This window comes from Grampus griseus (genome assembly GCF_964374135.1).
Source record: "Grampus griseus genome assembly, chromosome: 18".
NCBI classification, from domain to species: Eukaryota; Metazoa; Chordata; class Mammalia; order Artiodactyla; family Delphinidae; genus Grampus; species Grampus griseus.
In genome coordinates, this window is record NC_139012.1 from 63436916 (window position 1) to 63453777 (window position 16862).

Below are 16862 nucleotides of genomic sequence, written 5' to 3' on the forward strand. Positions count from 1 at the left end.
CAGGTTGTAGAATATGTCCTTTCAGGAAATTTGGAGGTAGAGACAAGAGACAAGTGAGTGGCAGAGTCAAGGTGGGATTCCTGGGAGAGACCTGACCACTGAGCCTCTATCGAGATTGTCTCAGGCAATGATCAGAACGTCTGAGACTCATTCAGCAGCATACATGTTCTAAGTGACTGCTGTATGCTCTTAGAATTCTCCCTATTTTTGTACAAAGAAATATTATATCACCTCCAGGGAGGCTGAGTCTAGCCTCATCTGCCTTGGTTCCACAGCACGCTGTTTGCCAAGCAGTCCTGGCTCCAGGAGAGCAGGCATTGCGCCTTGGAATTCTCAAACTTCTGGCAATGCCAGAAGTAGGTCCCTCATTTTCATTATTCCAGTGACGTGTCCTGAGGAGATGGGTGCAAAGGTCCAGCACCCACTCCATCCACCTCCTATTGCCCACAGTGTTGACGACCACAGGCTGAAATGGGGAGGAAATGTGCAAGAGCTCAGGCCAGCCCTTCCCCATACCAACAGTTCAGTGAAACTTCAAGCAGTTTAACAGATTGCTGAAAACCACCCCTGAACAAGCAGTTTCCGTTTCCCACCATGATCATGAGGAAAGAGAAAGCGTCATTCTGTGTAATTCAAGCAGAGTCACATGTGGCGAGTTTGCATCTGGTCGTGGGAATTCCAGTGGTCACGAAGGTAACTCCTGCATGGAGGCGGGAGGCCGGAGTGGAAGAGCTGCGTCTGCTGACTGCACAGAAAGCAAGAAACCCTGTGAATGAAGTGTTACCAAGGAAATAACGGCTTAATATCATATACCATGTATGACATTAAGTCGTTAGATTACATAAAGCTAGCTGGATTGTGAGGAGAGGAAGTATAATTTATATGAGATGAAACTTTTATCTCCATAAAGGGCCAGATTGAGCCTATCATTACTCTAAATTCCCCTGAAATAGCTATGGCTATATTGGTAATACATTGAAAGATAGATATATCTTTTCTTCTTTCTCCACTAATCCCACCAGAACAGCACTAAATAGTTAACAAGATTCTTTTCCTGAATGAATGCAATGAACTTCATAGGCACCTGCATTTAGCTTCAATTTTCTTTCTTGGGATTTCCGTTTTTATTTTACAAAAGGAGTCTTTCATTGAAAACATTGAGGTGAGCTTAAAATTATTCAGAAAAATTAAGATTGCTCGGTATGTTAATTTGCTGAGTTTTAAAAATTACCTTTTGAGACAATGACTAGATTTATTGTGGTGACCATTTCAGAATGTGTATAAATATCAAATCACTACACCTGAAACTTAATATGATATTGTATGTCAGTTATACTTCAATTAAAAAATTACCTTTCCTCCAGATTTATCTGTAGAATTGTTTTCAGTTTTATTGAGAAATAATTGACATATATTACTGTGTAGGTTTAAGTTGTACAAAATGATGGTTTGATTTAGATATATTTTGAAATGACTATCAGTAGATTTAGTTAACATCCACCATCTCGTATAGATACAATAAAAAGAAGGGAAAAAAAATTTCTCCTGATAAGGACAGTTTGTATAATTTGATAACTTTCTTAAATTTCCACTCATTTAATAGTTGGTTGAGATCTGAGGTATCCCAGTTCTGTTTAGAGATTTTTTTTAATGTCTCAAGTATGTTCCCAGGGTTATAAATTGAGTTTTTCAAAAGTGTGAAATATTAGGATTTTTTTTTTTTTTTGACCACACCTCACGGCTTATGGGACCTTAGTTCACCAACTAGAGATTGAACCCAGGCCCTTGCAGTAAAAGCAGAGTCCAAACCACTGGACTGACAGGGAATTCCCTGAAATATTTTAAAACTGTTATCTTGTATACGATATAAACTTACGAGTTTATTTTTTGTTTAATCCACTGCACTGTCTTTTTTTTTCTTTTAATTTAATCCAGAAATAGACAAGAAGAAATATTACAAGTACAGCAAAGAGAAGACATTAAAATGGCTGGAAAAAAAGGTACGGTACCTCTCCAATGCCTTGTGGCAGAAAGAGTTTAATGCTCCTTTTTAAACATATTTAGAGAAGGTAGTAAGCCTGACCCCAAAGACCATCTTGAACATCAACTGCAAGAGAGAAGCTGTACAAAGACCTCCAAGTGGGAGAAGAATCTTTGGCTTTTCATTCTCCCTAATTCATGTATCGTTTTAGCTTGATGTGTTCCTTTGACCTGCATCCCCATTTCCCTGTGGTCCTCACCAGTGAGAATGAAGAAGTTCTTGCTATTTGTTGGTGTAGACTTGAGTCTTTCAAGCCAGGTGATACCAGGGCTACGTGCACTTGATGCTGTCAGTCCTATAGGCGCCTCAGAGGTCGACGTTGCTCACACATGACCCACAGGGGACCAGGCAGATGGGATTCAGGCTTAGTGTCTGGATGCTGAAGAGGGGTCATCTTCCAGGCAAACCCTGTATCTTAGTGATCCTAAGAATTAGACCAATATAAGGTCTTGGGCAGTGTTTTTCAAATCGATTTAGTGGGTCACAATCAGTATTTCTCTTAGAATGGAATGGAATAGAATAGGATAGGATGTATTAAAAGATAGCACAGAGTATGGGCAAGTATTAAGTATGACTGTATGAAACGTACTTATATATGTTTTGGGGTATTGGGTTGCTGTGTATTTCTTATTATGGGTATAGTAAAGGAAAAAACAAAAAAGCTACTGGTCTAAGGATATTGCACACTTTCACCGTGACAAAGAATCTCGCCAGACCAGATCTATGGATGACAAAGTTTTTGTAAGTTCAGTGGATACCAGTTCTAGTACTGATTCCTAAGATTCTCTTCTATCTTGTATGTGAAAAACATGTTTGTAATATCATGTTACTGAGCACATTGGGAACTTGGGAACATAGAAATGAACCTTGCAGAATTAATCAGGTTCTTATGTACAGAGTGGTGAAAAGATTTGAAAAGTACCCATGTTTCACTTTTCATTTGCTTTAATGGTAAGTAGTATTTGCATTAGTAGAATTCTGTGTAGGTGAAGAATGAGAAGTACTGAGCAGAAACTTGGCATTTTGTTTTTGCTCTTAGCAAATGATAATGACACAAAATAGCAAAGTGAGGTTTATGTTTATTGATTGTGTTTCCTTTCTTAAATTCCTAGGAAGTGAGAAATTTATATTATTTATTCTATTTAGAAAATCATTACATATAAGCTTTGTGCCATTTTCTGTACTAAGAGCTTAACGTACATTAACTCATTTAATCCTCACAACAGTACTATGAGATAGGTACTATCTTTATCCCCCTCTCATAGATAGAGGCACAGAGAGGTTAAGTAACTAGCCCATGGTCACAGAGCAAACCCAAGCAGCCTGCCTCCAGAGTCAGTGCTCTCATATTGTGTAGGCCTTAGGAAGTCCATGTACTGAGCTCATCCCGTAGTGCTGTTACTACCCTTCACCTTTCTTCAGATGTGCAGCTATCTCTCATCTTGTGATATCTGGTGAAGGTATTTCTAGATCCTCAACTACTTCTTCCTGGATCTTAACTGGATTGAGGACTGTCTGGAAAGTCATGGGGTTTCTAAAGTTAGTTGAAAATACCCTGATATTCCCCTTTCGTTTATTTCATAGGTTAATCAGACTATGGCAGCGTTAAAAACCAATAATGTAAATGTCGGTGCCCGGGTACAGTCTACTGCATTTTTCTCTGGTGACCCGGTTTCCAGTGACAAGGAAGGTAAGTAAATCATTTCATCAGAAATTATTTTTGTCTGGAGTAAGTTGCTGACCAGAGTAAATGCCAGTCTTATGATTTTAAAATCTTAATGTCTCAGAAGCTTCACATTCTTGCCGATGTGTTCTCATAGATCTTGTGGCAGGTGTGCATTTTATTTCAGAACCAAGTAGTACTTCTGCCTTAGTTCACTTCTTTCACTAATTGATACTTAAATCATTCATTCAAGAAATATATATTTTGTGCTAACAGTAATAACAGCCCTAACAACCCTGGCTATCATTTATTGAGGGTGTGTTGTGTGCCAAGCCTTTTACTAAGCTGCCAGTGTGCACACATTAGCCCATCTGACCCTCCATCTAAGTCTCATTTTACAGTGAGAGTCTTGAGGCTGTGTCCAAAGTCACACAGCTAGTAAATGGTAGAGCTGAGCTACTAATGGAGCTTGCCTGACTCTTAAGCCCACACTCATAACCTTCCTGTTGTACTGTTCGTGTGGCACAAGGATTTCCAATGAGCTGTATCTGTTTGCATCTTACTCTCAAGAAGCATAGGTCCTACTGTAGGTCTCAGTATTTTGATTTTAGATGAAACTTTATTCAATTGGCAGTTTTTTCTTTTAGGTTATTAAGGTAAATTTTTTGCTTTTTTACAGTGTAGTGTCCTCTTATTTTTATATGTGTAGTTGAATAAAAACAGCTATCTAATACAATTAACTTTCTGAAATGGTAGGACAGACATTATTCTGACTTTAAGCTCCAATTCAGTGTTCCCCTGTTCCAGTATACAACTCCAAAACATCAGAGTTTCATCATTAAAAAAAAAAAAAAAAAGAACTAGGAACGGTGGCCTGTTGGTAATTCAGGCAATCTTCGACTCGCAGAAATCCACCTTACAGTACGTTGTACATATAGATAATAGCTGGCTCCTGCCATTCTGGGAGTGGTAGACTTGCCCTTGACATCTGAGTTTACCAGCTATCAGTGTCTTTGATTGGCTTTAACAAAAGAAGAGAAGGGACTGAGTCAAATGGCTGGACAGATAGACAGATGCATGGATGGATGGATGGATGGATGGATGGATGGATGGATGGATAAAACCATAGATTTTTGTTAAAGTACGAGAAGGGGTGTTAGAGGTTATTTAGACAGATCTTCTCATTTTAAAAATGAAAACCTGTGGTCTTAGAGAAGCAGATGACTTATTCAAGGTCACCCATCCTAGCTAGCAGGCCAGGTCTTCTGCTCTGAGGCCAGTGTTTGTACCAATCTCTAAATATGAGTCTGGGCTTGGCTACATGACCATTTAGGTTCCCAGCCATAACGTAAGCTTTATACTCTGCATTCTTTCCTTTTTTAGATCTTTAGCTTGATATGCTACCAGAAGAAGCAAACAGATGATATATTGGCTTTCTTAAAATAACTTTCTTTGTCTATTCATGACTCATTAGATAATTACTAACTCAGAACCATGAGCATATTTTAAGAAGGGTCCAGTGATAACTTTCAGTTCTGTGCTGGCAGTGAAAATCTCTTACTGAAGACTTTTTGAGAATGAGGTGGACCAGGCAGCAGTCACTTCCTAAGTAATACTGAGGCAAATTGTTATCCTAACGTTGAAGGTAGAAGAGAAAGGAAAAAAAGAAGAAAATGAATATCCCAGCAACAAACCTGGGATATTGCTTTTGGTAGTTTATATCCCCTTGTGATTATCCCATCTATTAAGTTTGATTATCCCCTAGTATTCTACAAAAAATACTGAATTAAGGAACAGAGCTTTAAAACAGATTTTCTCTTATGTTCTGTATTTAATTGATACCAGAGTTTCATTTTAGTACTGAGAATCCAAATACTTTAGAAGTAATGATTATACTCTCTGCTGAGTTTTGTTTTTTTCTGTTTTTTAAGGCATTTTATTAGTTTGGGGGTATATATAACATTCAGGACTCTTATAAAGCAAGTACTTAATAGAGACATATCATGTATTATTTCTCTTAAATGAGCATACTCATTTACTGTTAAATAATTAGATTTATTTTATATTGAAACAGACCTAGAAAAGATTAGTCTTTTAAAAAGACATGAATATTTCATATTGTTACATCTGATTTTTGAACTTTATCTGTATTCAAGGGCCTCAGCTAAGAAAAGAACCCTGAGTTCTTACCTGTTATTTAGTGGGCATCTACTGTATTGTGCTTGATTATCTCATCATATCTTTGATATCATCCTACATATCCATCCATCAGATTACCCCACTACTGTGACAGATAGATATGAGCATCCCCGTTTCACAAAAAAAAGCTTAAGTGACTCTCTAAGGCCAGACAGTGCCAGAATTTGAACTCTGGTCAATTTGACTGTAAAACTACCATAATTATTACTAATTTTTTTTTCATTCTCCATTCTATTTCTTTCAGAGGATTATATTTGTTATGCCCATGGTCTGATATCGGATTACATCCCTAAAGAATTGAGTGATGACTTATCTAAATATTTAAAGTAAGTGTGGTTCAGCTTTAGTCATAACTAAGCATAATTGTGCTTCTTGGTTTCCAAGAAATAGGGTTTCTTTATGGCTTATATCACTTTTTCTGATAAGAGATTATTCTTGAGTTATGTCATAGACTGTATGATTTGGAGGTGATTTTTAATGGATAGTTTTTTGATTGGAACAAGCTGATTTAATGGATACTAGTTGTAGGAACCCCTGAGTGTTAGGATTGGGGTTATCAGTTGTTTTGATATTAGAGGGTAAACTGTGTTAAAATTTTATCCCCAGCCAGACTTAACTGATTTGGTTCGTGGGAAAGAAAGAGTAGAATGGCAGAATAGAATATTTTTGAAAGTTATATTTAAAGGTTTTGTACCATTTTTATTATCATTAGATGTTCACTAAGTATTTTTATTATGCCCAACACTTGGAACTCAATGAAGAATGAAGCACAATCTGTGTCTTTGAGGGGGAAGAAGGGTTTGAGAATGACCTGATTTGTGTTCCTTCCTTCATAATGATCTTTAATAAAATATAAAGACTTTATCTTAGGCTGAAAAAAATGTTTATTTTCTGTATTTTAGCAACTGTTGTTCAGATTTCATGTGTGTGATGATTTAATAGCCTTTCCTGATTCTTATAATAATTTTTTCCTCTGATACGTGAATATAAGATGACTTTTTAATAGATACAGTTGCTGTTTTTAGCAAATTGCATCCTAGGTCCTACTTTAAAAAAACAATTAGTAGATACTGGTTTCTGTAGTATAGTAATATAATATGTTGAAAGCCTGCTTTGAATTGATAAACATATCCTTCTGTTTAATATTTTCCTGGATTTCTTTGTACCTGCTTCTCTTGTTAGAGACTTTATGTCTTTGTATTCCATTTTTTCTAATATTATTTTTCTAACATCTTTATTGGAGTATAATTGCTTTACAATGGTGTGTTAGTTTCTGCTTTACAACAAAATCAATCAGTTATATATATACATATGTTCGCATATCTCTTCCCTCTTGCGTCTCCCTCCCTCCCACCCTCCCTATCCCACCCCTCCAGACGGTCACAAAGCACTGAGCTGATCTCCCTGTGCTATGCGGCTGCTTCCCACTAGCTATCTACCTTACGTTTGGTAGTGTATATATGTCCATGCCTCTCTCTCGCTTTGTCACAGCTTACCCTTCCCCCTCCCCATATCCTCAAGTCCATTCTCTAGTAGGTCTGTGTCTTTATTCCTGTCTTACCCCTAGGCTCTTCATGACTTTTTTTTTCTTAAATTCCATATATATGTGTTAGCATATGGTATTTGTCTCTCTCTTTCTGACTTACTTCACTCTGTATGACAGACTCTAGGTCTATCCACCTCATTACAAATAGTTCAATTTCGTTTCTTTTTATGGCTGAGTAATATTCCATAGTATATATGTGCCACATCTTCTTTATCCATTCATCCGATGATGGACACTTAGATTGTTTCCATCTCCGGGCTATTGTAAATAGAGCTGCAATGAACATTTTGGTACATGACTCTTTTTGAATTATGGTTTTTTCAGGGTATATGCTCAGTAGTGGGATGGCTGGGTCATATGGTAGTTCTATTTGTAGTTTTTTAAGGAACCTCCATACTGTTCTCCATAGTGGCTGTATCAATTTACATTCCCACCAACAGTGAAAGAGGGTTCCCTTTTCTCCACACCCTCTCCAGCATTTATTGTTTCTAGATTTTTTGATGATGGCCATTCTGACTGGTGTGAGATGATATCTCATTGTAGTTTTGATTTGCATTTCTCTAATGATTAGTGATGTTGAGCATTCTTTCATGTGTTTGTTGGCAGTCCGTATATCTTCTTTGGAGAAACATCTATTTAGGTCTTCTGCCCGTTTTTGGATTGGGTTGTTTGTTTTTTTGTTATTAAGCTGCATGAGCTGCTTATAAATTTTGGAGATTAATCCTTTGTCAGTTGCTTCATTTGCAAATAATTTTCTCCCATTCTGAGGGTTGTCTTTTGGTCTTGTTTATGGTTTCCTTTGCTGTGCAAAAGCTTTGAAGTTTCATTAGGTCCCATTTGTTTATTTTTGTTTTTATTTCCATTTTTCTAGGAGGTGGGTCAAAAAGGATCTTGCTGTGATTTATGTCATAGAGTGTCCTATGTTTTCCTCTAAGAGTTTGATAGTTTCTGGCCTTACATTTAGGTCTTTAATCCATTTTGAGCTTATTCTTGTGTATGGTGTTAGGGAGTGATCTAATTTCATACTTTTACATGTACCTGTCCAGTTTTCCCAGCACCACTTATTGAAGAGGCTGTCCTTTCTCCACTGTACATTCCTGCCTCCTTTATCAAAGATAAGGTGACCATATGTGCGTGGGTTTATCTCTGGGCTTTCTATCCTGCTCCATTGATCTATCTGTTTTTGTGCCAGTACCATACTGTCTTGATTACTGTAGCTTTGTAGTATACTCTAAAGTCAGGGAGCCTGATTCCTCCAGCTGCGTTTTTCATTCTCAACATTGCTTTGGCTGTTCGGGGTCTTTTGTGTTTCCATACAAGTTGTGAAATTTTTTGTTCTAGTTCTGTGAAAAATGCCAGTGGTAGTTTGATAGGGATTGCATTGAATCTGTAGATTGCTTTGGGTAGTAGAGTCATTTTTACAATGTTGATTCTTCCAATCCAAGAACATGGTATATCTCTCCATCTATTTGTAGCGTCTTTAATTTCTTTCATCAGTGTCTTATAATTTTCTGCATATAGGTCTTTTGTCTCCTTAGGTAGGTTTATTCCTAAATATTTTATTCTTTTTTTTGCAATGGTAAATGGGAGTGTTTTCTTGATCTCACTTTCAGATTTTTCATCATTAGTGTATAGGAATGCCAGAGATTTCTGTGCATTAATTTTGTATCCTGCTACTTTACCAAATTCATTGATTAGCTCTAGCAGTTTTCTGGTAGCATCTTTAGGATTCTGTATGTATAATATCATGTCATCTGCAAACAGTGACAGCTTTACTTTTTCTTTTCCGATTTGGATTCCTTTTATTTCCTTTTCTTCTCTGATTGCTGTGGCTAAAACTTCCAAAACTATGTTGAATAACAGTGGTGAGAGTGGGCAACCTTGTCTTGTTCCTGATCTTAGTGGAAATGCTTTCAGTTTTTCACCATTGAGGACAACGTTGGCTGTGGGTTTGTCATATATGGCCCTTATTATGTTGAGGAAAGTTCCCTCTGTGCCTACTTTCTGCAGGGTTTTTATCATAAATGGGTGTTGAATTTTGTCAAAAGCTTTTCTGCATCTATTGAGATGATCATATGGTTTTTCTTTTTCAGTTTGTTAATATGGTGTATCATGTTGATTGATTTGCGTATATTGAATCCTTGCATTCCTGGAATAAACCCCACTTGATTATGGTGTATGATCTGTTTAATGTGCTGTTGGATTCTGTTTGCTAGTATTTTGTTGAGGATTTTTGCATCTATGTTCATCAATGATATTGGTCTGTAGTTTTCTTTCTTTGTGACATCCTTGTCTGGGTTTGGTATCAAGGTGATGGTGGCCTCATAGAAGGAATTTGGGAGTGTTCCTCCCTCTGCTATATTTTGGAAGAGTTTGAGAAGGATAGGTGTTAGCTCTTCTCTAAATGTTTGATAGAACTCGCTTGTGAAGCCATCTGGTCCTGGGCTTTTGTTTGTTGGAAGATTTTTAATTACAGTTTCAATTTCAGTGCTTGTGATTGGTCTGTTCATATTTTCAATTTCTTCCTGATTCAGTCTTCACAGGTTGTGCATTTCTAAGAATTTGTCCATTTTTTCCAGGTTGTCCATTTTATTGGCATAGAGTTGCTTGTAGTAATCTCTCATGATCTTTTGTATTTCTGCAGTGTCAGTTGTTACTTCTCCTTTTTCATTTCTAATTTTATTGATTTGAGTCCTCTCCCTCTTTTTCTTGATGAGTCTGGCTAATGGTTTATCAATTTTGTTTATCTTCTCAAAGAACCAGCTTTTAGTTTTATTGATCTTTGCTATCGTTTCCTTCGTTTTTTTTTCATTTATTTCTGATCTCATTTTTATGATTTCTTTCCTTCTGCTAACTTTGGGGTGTTTTTGTTCTTCTTCCTCTAATTGCTTTTGGTGCAAGTTTAGGTTGTTTATTTGAAATGTTTCCTGTTTCTTAAGGTAGGCTTGTATTGCTATAAACTTCCCTCTTAGAACTGCTTTTGCTGCATCCCATAGGTTTTGGGTCATCGTGTCTCCACTGTCATTTGTTTCTAGGTATTTTTTAATTTCCTCTTTGATTTCTTCAGTGATCACTTCGTTATTAAGTAGTGTATTGTTTAGCCTCCATGTGTTTGTATATTTTACAGATCTTTTCCTGTAATTGATATCTAGTCTCATAGCGTTGTGGTCAGAAAAGATACTTGATACAACTTCGATTTTCTTAAATTTACCAAGGCTTGATTTGTGATCCAAGATATGATCTGTCCTGGAGAATGTTCCATGAGCACTAGAAAAAAATGTGTATTCTGTTGTTTTTAGATGGAATGTCCTATAAATATCAATTAAGTCCATCTTGTTTAATGTATCATTTAAAGCTTGTGTTTCCTTATTTATTTTCATTTTGGATGATCTGTCCATGGGTGAAAGTGGGGTGTTAAAGTCCCCTACTATGAATGTTTTACTGTCGATTTCCCCTTTCATGGCTGTTAGCATTTGCCTTATGTATTGAGGTGCTCCTATGTTGGGTGCATAAATATTTACAATTGTTATATCTTCTTCTTGGATTGATCCCTTGATCATTATGTAGTGTCCTTCTTTGTCTCTTCTAATAGTCTTTAAAGTCTTATTTTGTCTGATATGAGAATTGCTACTCCAGCTTTCTTTTGGTTTCCATTTGCATGAAATACCTTTTTCCATCCCCTTACTTTCAGTCTGTAAGTGTCTCTAGGTCTGAAGTGGGTCTCTTGTAGACAGCAAATATATGGGTCTTCTTCTTGTATCCATTCAGCCAATCTGTGCCTTTTGGTAAATGTAGCATTTAGTCCATTTACATTTAAGGTAATTATTAATATGTATGTTCCTATTCCCATTTTCTTAATTGTTTTGGGTTCGTTACTGTAGGTCTTTTCCTTCTCTTGTGTTTCTTGCCTAGAGAAGTTCCTTTAGCAGTTGTTGTAGAGCTGGTTTGGTGGTGCTGAACTCTCTCAGCTTTTGCTTGGCTGTAAAGGTTTTAATTTCTCCATCAAATCTGAATGAGATCCTTGCTGGGTAGAGTAATCTTGGTTGCAGGTTTTTCTCCTTCATCACTTTAAATATGTCCTGCCACTCCCTTCTGGCTTGCAGAGTTTCTGCTGAAACGTCAGCTGTTAACCTTATGGGGATTCCCTTGTGTGTTATTTGTTGTTTTTCCCTTGCTGCTTTTAATATTTCTTTGTATTTAATTTTTGACAGTTTGATTAATATGTGTCTTGGTGTATTTCTCCTTGGATTTATCCTGTACGGGACTCTCTGTGCTTCCTGGACTTGATTAACTATTTCCTTTCCCATATTAGGGAAGTTTTCAACTATAATCTCTTAAAATATTTTCTCAGTCCCTTTCTTTTTCTCTTCTTCTTCTGGAACCCCTATAATTCGAATGTTGGTGCATTTAATGTTGTCCCAGAGGTCTCTGAGACTGTCCTCAGTTCTTTTCATTCTTTTTTCTTTATTCTGCTCTGCAGTAGTTATTTCCACTATTTTATCTTCCAGGTCACTTATCCGTTCTTCTGCCTCAGTTATTCTGCTATTGATCCCATCTAGAGTATTTTTCATTTCATTTATTTTGTTGTTCATCATTGTTTGTTTCATCTTTAGTTCTTCTAGGTCCTTGTTAAATGTTTCTTGCCTTTTCTCTATTCTATTTCCAAGATTTTGGATCATCTTTACTATCATTATTCTGAATTCTTTTTCAGGTAGACTGCCTATTTCCTCTTCATTTGTTAGGTCTGGTGGGTTTTTATCTTGCTCCTTCATCTGCTGTGTGTTTTTCTGTCTTCTCATTTTGCTTATCTTACTGTGTTTGGTGTCTCCTTTTTGCAGACTGCACGTTCGTAGTTCCCGTTGTTGTTGGTGTCTGTCCCCAGTGGCTAAGGTTGGTTCAGTGGGTTGTGTAGGCTTCCTGGTGGAGGGGACTAGTGTCTGTGTTCTGGTGGATGAGGCTGGATCTTGTCTTTCTGGTGGGCAGGTCCACGTCTGGTGGTGTGTTTTGGGGTGTCTGTGGACTTACTGTGATTTTAGGCAGCCTCTCTGCTAATGGGTGGGGTTGTGTTCCTGTCTTGCTAGTTGTTTGGCATAGGATGTCCAGCACTGTAGCTTGCTGGTCGTTGAGTGAAGCTGGGTGATAGTGTTGAGATGGAGATTTCTGGGAGATTTTCGCCGTTTGATATTATGTGGAGCTGGGAGGTCTCTTGTGGACCAGTGTCCTGAAGTTGGCTCTCCCACCTCAGAGGCACAGCACTGACTCCTGGTTGCAGCACCAAGAGCCTTTCATCCGCACGGCTCAGAATAAAAGGGAGAAAAAGTAGAAAGAAAGAATTAGTAGAAGTAGAAAGAAAGAAAGGAGGGAGGGAGGGAGGAAGGAAGGATAAAAAGAAAATGATAAAATAAAATAAAGATAAAATATAATAAAGTTATTAAAATAAAAAAATAATTATTAAGAGAAAAAAAAAAGAGGGATAGAGCCCTAGGACAAATGGTAGAAGCAAAGCTACACAGACAAAATCTCACACAGAAGCATACACATACACACTCACAAAAAGAGGAAAAGGGGAAAAAATCATAAATCTTGCTCTCAAAGTCCACCTCCTCAATTTGTGATGATTTGTTGTCTAAAAGAGGGAAGGAAGGAAAGAAAGAACGAAGATAAAGTAAAATAAAATAAAGTTATTAAAATAAAAAGTAATTATTAAGAAAAAAATTTTTTAAAAAAACGGACGTTTAGAACCTTCGGACAAATGGTGGAAGCAAAGCTATACAGACAAAATCTCACACAGAAGCATACACATACACACTCACAAAAAAAGGAAAAGGGGGAAAAATCATAAATCTTGCTCTCAAAGTCCACCTTCTCAATTTGGGATGATTCGTTGTCTATTCATGTATTCCACAGATGCAGGGTACATCAAGTTGATTGTGGAGCTTTAATCCGCTGCTTCTGAGGCTGCTGGGAGAGATTTCCCTTTCTCTTCTTTGTTCTCACAGCTCCCAGGGGCTCAGCTTTGGATTTGGCCCCACCTCTGCGTGTAGGTCTCCGGAGGGCGTCTGTTCTTTGCGCAGACAGGACGGGGTTAAAGGAGCAGCTGACTCGGGGGCTCTGGCTCACTCAGGCCGGGGGGAGGGAGGGGCACGGAGTGCGGGGTGAGCCTGCGGCGGCAGAGGCCGGCGTGACGTTTCACCAGCCTGAGGTGCGCCGTGTGTTCTCCCGGGGAAGTTGTCCCTGGATCCCGGGACCCCGGCAGTGGCTGGCTGCACAGGCTCCCCGGAAGGGGGGTGTGGATAGTGACATATGCTCGCACACAGGCTTCTTGGTGGCAGCAGCAGCAGCCTTAGCATCTCCTGCCCGTCTCTGGGGTCCGCGCTTTTAGCTGCGGCTCGCGCCTGTCTCTGGAGCTCCTTTAAGCAGCGCTCTTAATCCCCTCTCCTCGCGCACCAGGAAACAAAGAGGGAAGAAAAAGTCTCTTGCCTCTTCGGCAGGTCCAGACTTTTCCCCGGACTTCCTCCTGGCTAGCCGTGGAGCACTAACCCCCTGCAGGCTGTGTTCACGCCGCCAACCCCAGTCCTCTCCCTGTGCTCCGACCGAAGCCGTGCCTCAGCTCCCAAGTGCGCCCGCCCTGGCGGGTGAGCAGACAAGCCTCTCGGGCTGGTGAGTGCTGTTCGGCACCGATCCTCCGTGCAGGAATCTCCCCGCTTTGCCCTCCACACCCCTGTTGCTGTGCTCTCCTCCGCGGCTCCGAAGCTTCCCCCTCTGCCTCCCGCAGTCTCCGCCCACAAAGGGGCTTTCTAGTGTGTGGAAACCTTTCCTCCTTCACAGCTCCCTCCCACTGGTGCAGGTCCCGTCCGTATCCTTTTGTCTCTGTTTATTCTTTTTTCTTTTGCCCTACCCAGCTATGTGGGGGATTTCTTGCCTTTTGGGAGGTCTGAGGTCTTCTGCCAACGTTCCGTAGGTGTTCTGTAGGAGCTGCTCCACGTGTAGATGTATCCCTGGTGTATCTGTGGGGAGGAAGGTGATCTCCGTGTCTTACTCCTCCGCCATCTTCCCGGAAGCACTCCCTATTTTTTTTATATTCTTTACTGCTGAAATTTTTAAGTTTTGGTTAAAGACTTGAGGAGAAAGATATGTCAACTAAACTCTAATACAAGAAAAGTAAAGTTTGTATGACTTTTTGTCAACAGTTAAAATAATTTTCACTTTTGTATATATTCTAGATTCATCATTTATGATGAAAAAATACAGTACCAAAATGCAAATTTTTGGAGGCTAAAGAAAAGCAATTCCATTTCAGCAAATGACATCTCATTTTGTTCTTTCTCAGACAATTCCAATACTTAGAATTAAGGAGGCAAATGAACATTTATTCACTTAGAAAAATTTCACTCTTTCCACTGAGGTGATTGAACATTAAGATATATGGAGGTGAAACTACTAGATGAAAGTAGGACTTACTAAGTCTGAAGTTGGCCCAGTTTTTCTGTTTGCTTGTCTATGAAAAACCATGACTATGATTTTTATTTTTTACTCCTCAGGCTTCCAGAACCTCCAGCTTCAGTGCCAAGCCCTCCATCAAAGGTAAGAAGCTGTGACTAAGCTATCTTTGGAGGACTTAGAAAAATATTATACTTTTGCCACATAAATTTAGTTTAGTATATTTTAAAACATACTTCATTCAACTTATGTGGCATAAAGATTATACTGGGTTCTTCATCAGTATTTTTATTTCTGTGGCTTTTACGTGAATGATAAAGTGCTGTGAGAATCAAAGAGTTGATTTTAGCTGGATACCTATGTCAAAATATTAAAGAAGTTATAATTAAAATTAAGTCTTCTTGAGTGAGCTAGATCCTGTAATTAACTTTATTAATCACCAGGAATACTCTAGAACTAAAACTCATTTTTCCAAATATAATTGTCATGGGCACAAAGGCACATAGAGCATGATTTTTGCAACACAGAGAAGCTATCAGTGGAAAACCTTTCCCCTTCCAGATATTCTCAAACTGCCACCCACAGCTCCTCTGCACTGTGGGCTATGGCCTAGGTTTGTCTCCCAGATATAGGGAGTAGAGAAGCCAGCTATAAACCACACTTGAGAGCAAAGAGTAGCATCCCGAAGTCCAGGCGTGATCGCAGACCAGTGAGCGCTGCTCAGACACAGGGAAGTAAACACGTGCAACAGCTTGTCAGTGAGGGCATTCTCCTGCCAGAAGAGTAATGAGTGCTTTGCAAATGAATGTAAGGTGGGTGTTAAACAACTTTCCTTTTTCCCTGCTTTCGAGGTGACCAACATACTCAGGATATTTTTTTTTTTAACATCTTTATTGGGGTATAATTGCTTTACAATGGTGTGTTAATTTCTGCTTTATAACAAAGTGAATCAGTTATACATATACATACGTTCCCATATCTCTTCCCACTTGCGTCTCCCTCCCTCCCACCCTCCCTATCCCACCCCTCCAGGCTGTCACAAAGCACCGAGCCTATATCCCTGTGCCATGCGGCTGCTTCCCACTAGCTATCTACCTTACATTTGTTAGTGTGTATATGTCCATGACTCTCTCTCGCCCTGTCACAGCTCACCCTTCCCCCTCCCCATAACCTCAAGTCTGTTCTCTAGGAGGTCTCCGTCTTTATTCCTGCCTTACCCCTAGGTTCTTCATGACATTTTTTTTTTCTTAAATTCCATATATATGTGTTAGCATACGGTATTTGTCTTTTTCTTTCTGACTTACTTCACTCTGTATGACAGACTCTAGGTCTATCCACCTCATTACAAATAGCTCAATTTCGTTTCTTTTTATGGCTGAGTAATATTCCATTGTATATATGTGCCACATCTTCTTTATCCATTCATCCCATGATGGGCACTTAGGTTGTTTCCATCTCCGGGCTATTGTAAATAGAGCTGCAATGAACATTTTGGTACATGACTCTTTGAATTTCGGTTTTCTCAGGGTATATGCCCAGTAGTGGGATGGCTGGGTCATATGGTAGTTCTATTTGTAGTTTTTTAAGGAACTGTTCTGTTCTCCATAGTGTTCTCCATAGTGGCTGAACCAATTCACATTCCCACCAGCAGTGCAAGAGTGTTCCCTTTTCTCCACACCCTCTCCAGCATTTATTGTTTCTAGATTTTTTGATGATGGCCATTCTGACTGGTGTTAGATGATATCTCATTGTAGTTTTGATTTGCATTTCTCTAATGATTAGTGATGTTGAGCATCCTTTCATGTGTTTGTTGGCAATCTGTATATCTTCTTTGGAGAATTGTCTATTTAGGTCTTCTGCCCATTTTTGGATTGGGTTGTTTGTTTTTTTGTTATTGAGCTGCGTGAGCTGCTTGTAAATTTTGGAGATTAATCCTTTGTCGGTTGCTTCACATGCAAATATTTTCTCCCATT

At 38.7% G+C, this 16862-nt stretch overlaps 1 protein-coding gene across 4 annotated transcripts in view; it reads left to right on the forward strand.

Moving 5' to 3' along the window:
* The window catches only part of RNASEH2B (ribonuclease H2 subunit B), an 81311-nt gene that overhangs the window by 42502 nt on the left and 21947 nt on the right, over positions 1–16862 (forward strand). For all 4 annotated transcript variants that reach the window (XM_082675789.1, XM_082675790.1, XM_082675788.1 and 1 more), the window contains exons 6-9: positions 1936–2000; positions 3626–3731; positions 6148–6229; positions 14991–15033. In XM_082675789.1, the coding sequence (XP_082531915.1) occupies positions 1936–2000; positions 3626–3731; positions 6148–6229; positions 14991–15033 (296 nt within the window). The remainder of the gene's footprint in view (positions 1–1935; positions 2001–3625; positions 3732–6147; positions 6230–14990; positions 15034–16862) is intronic.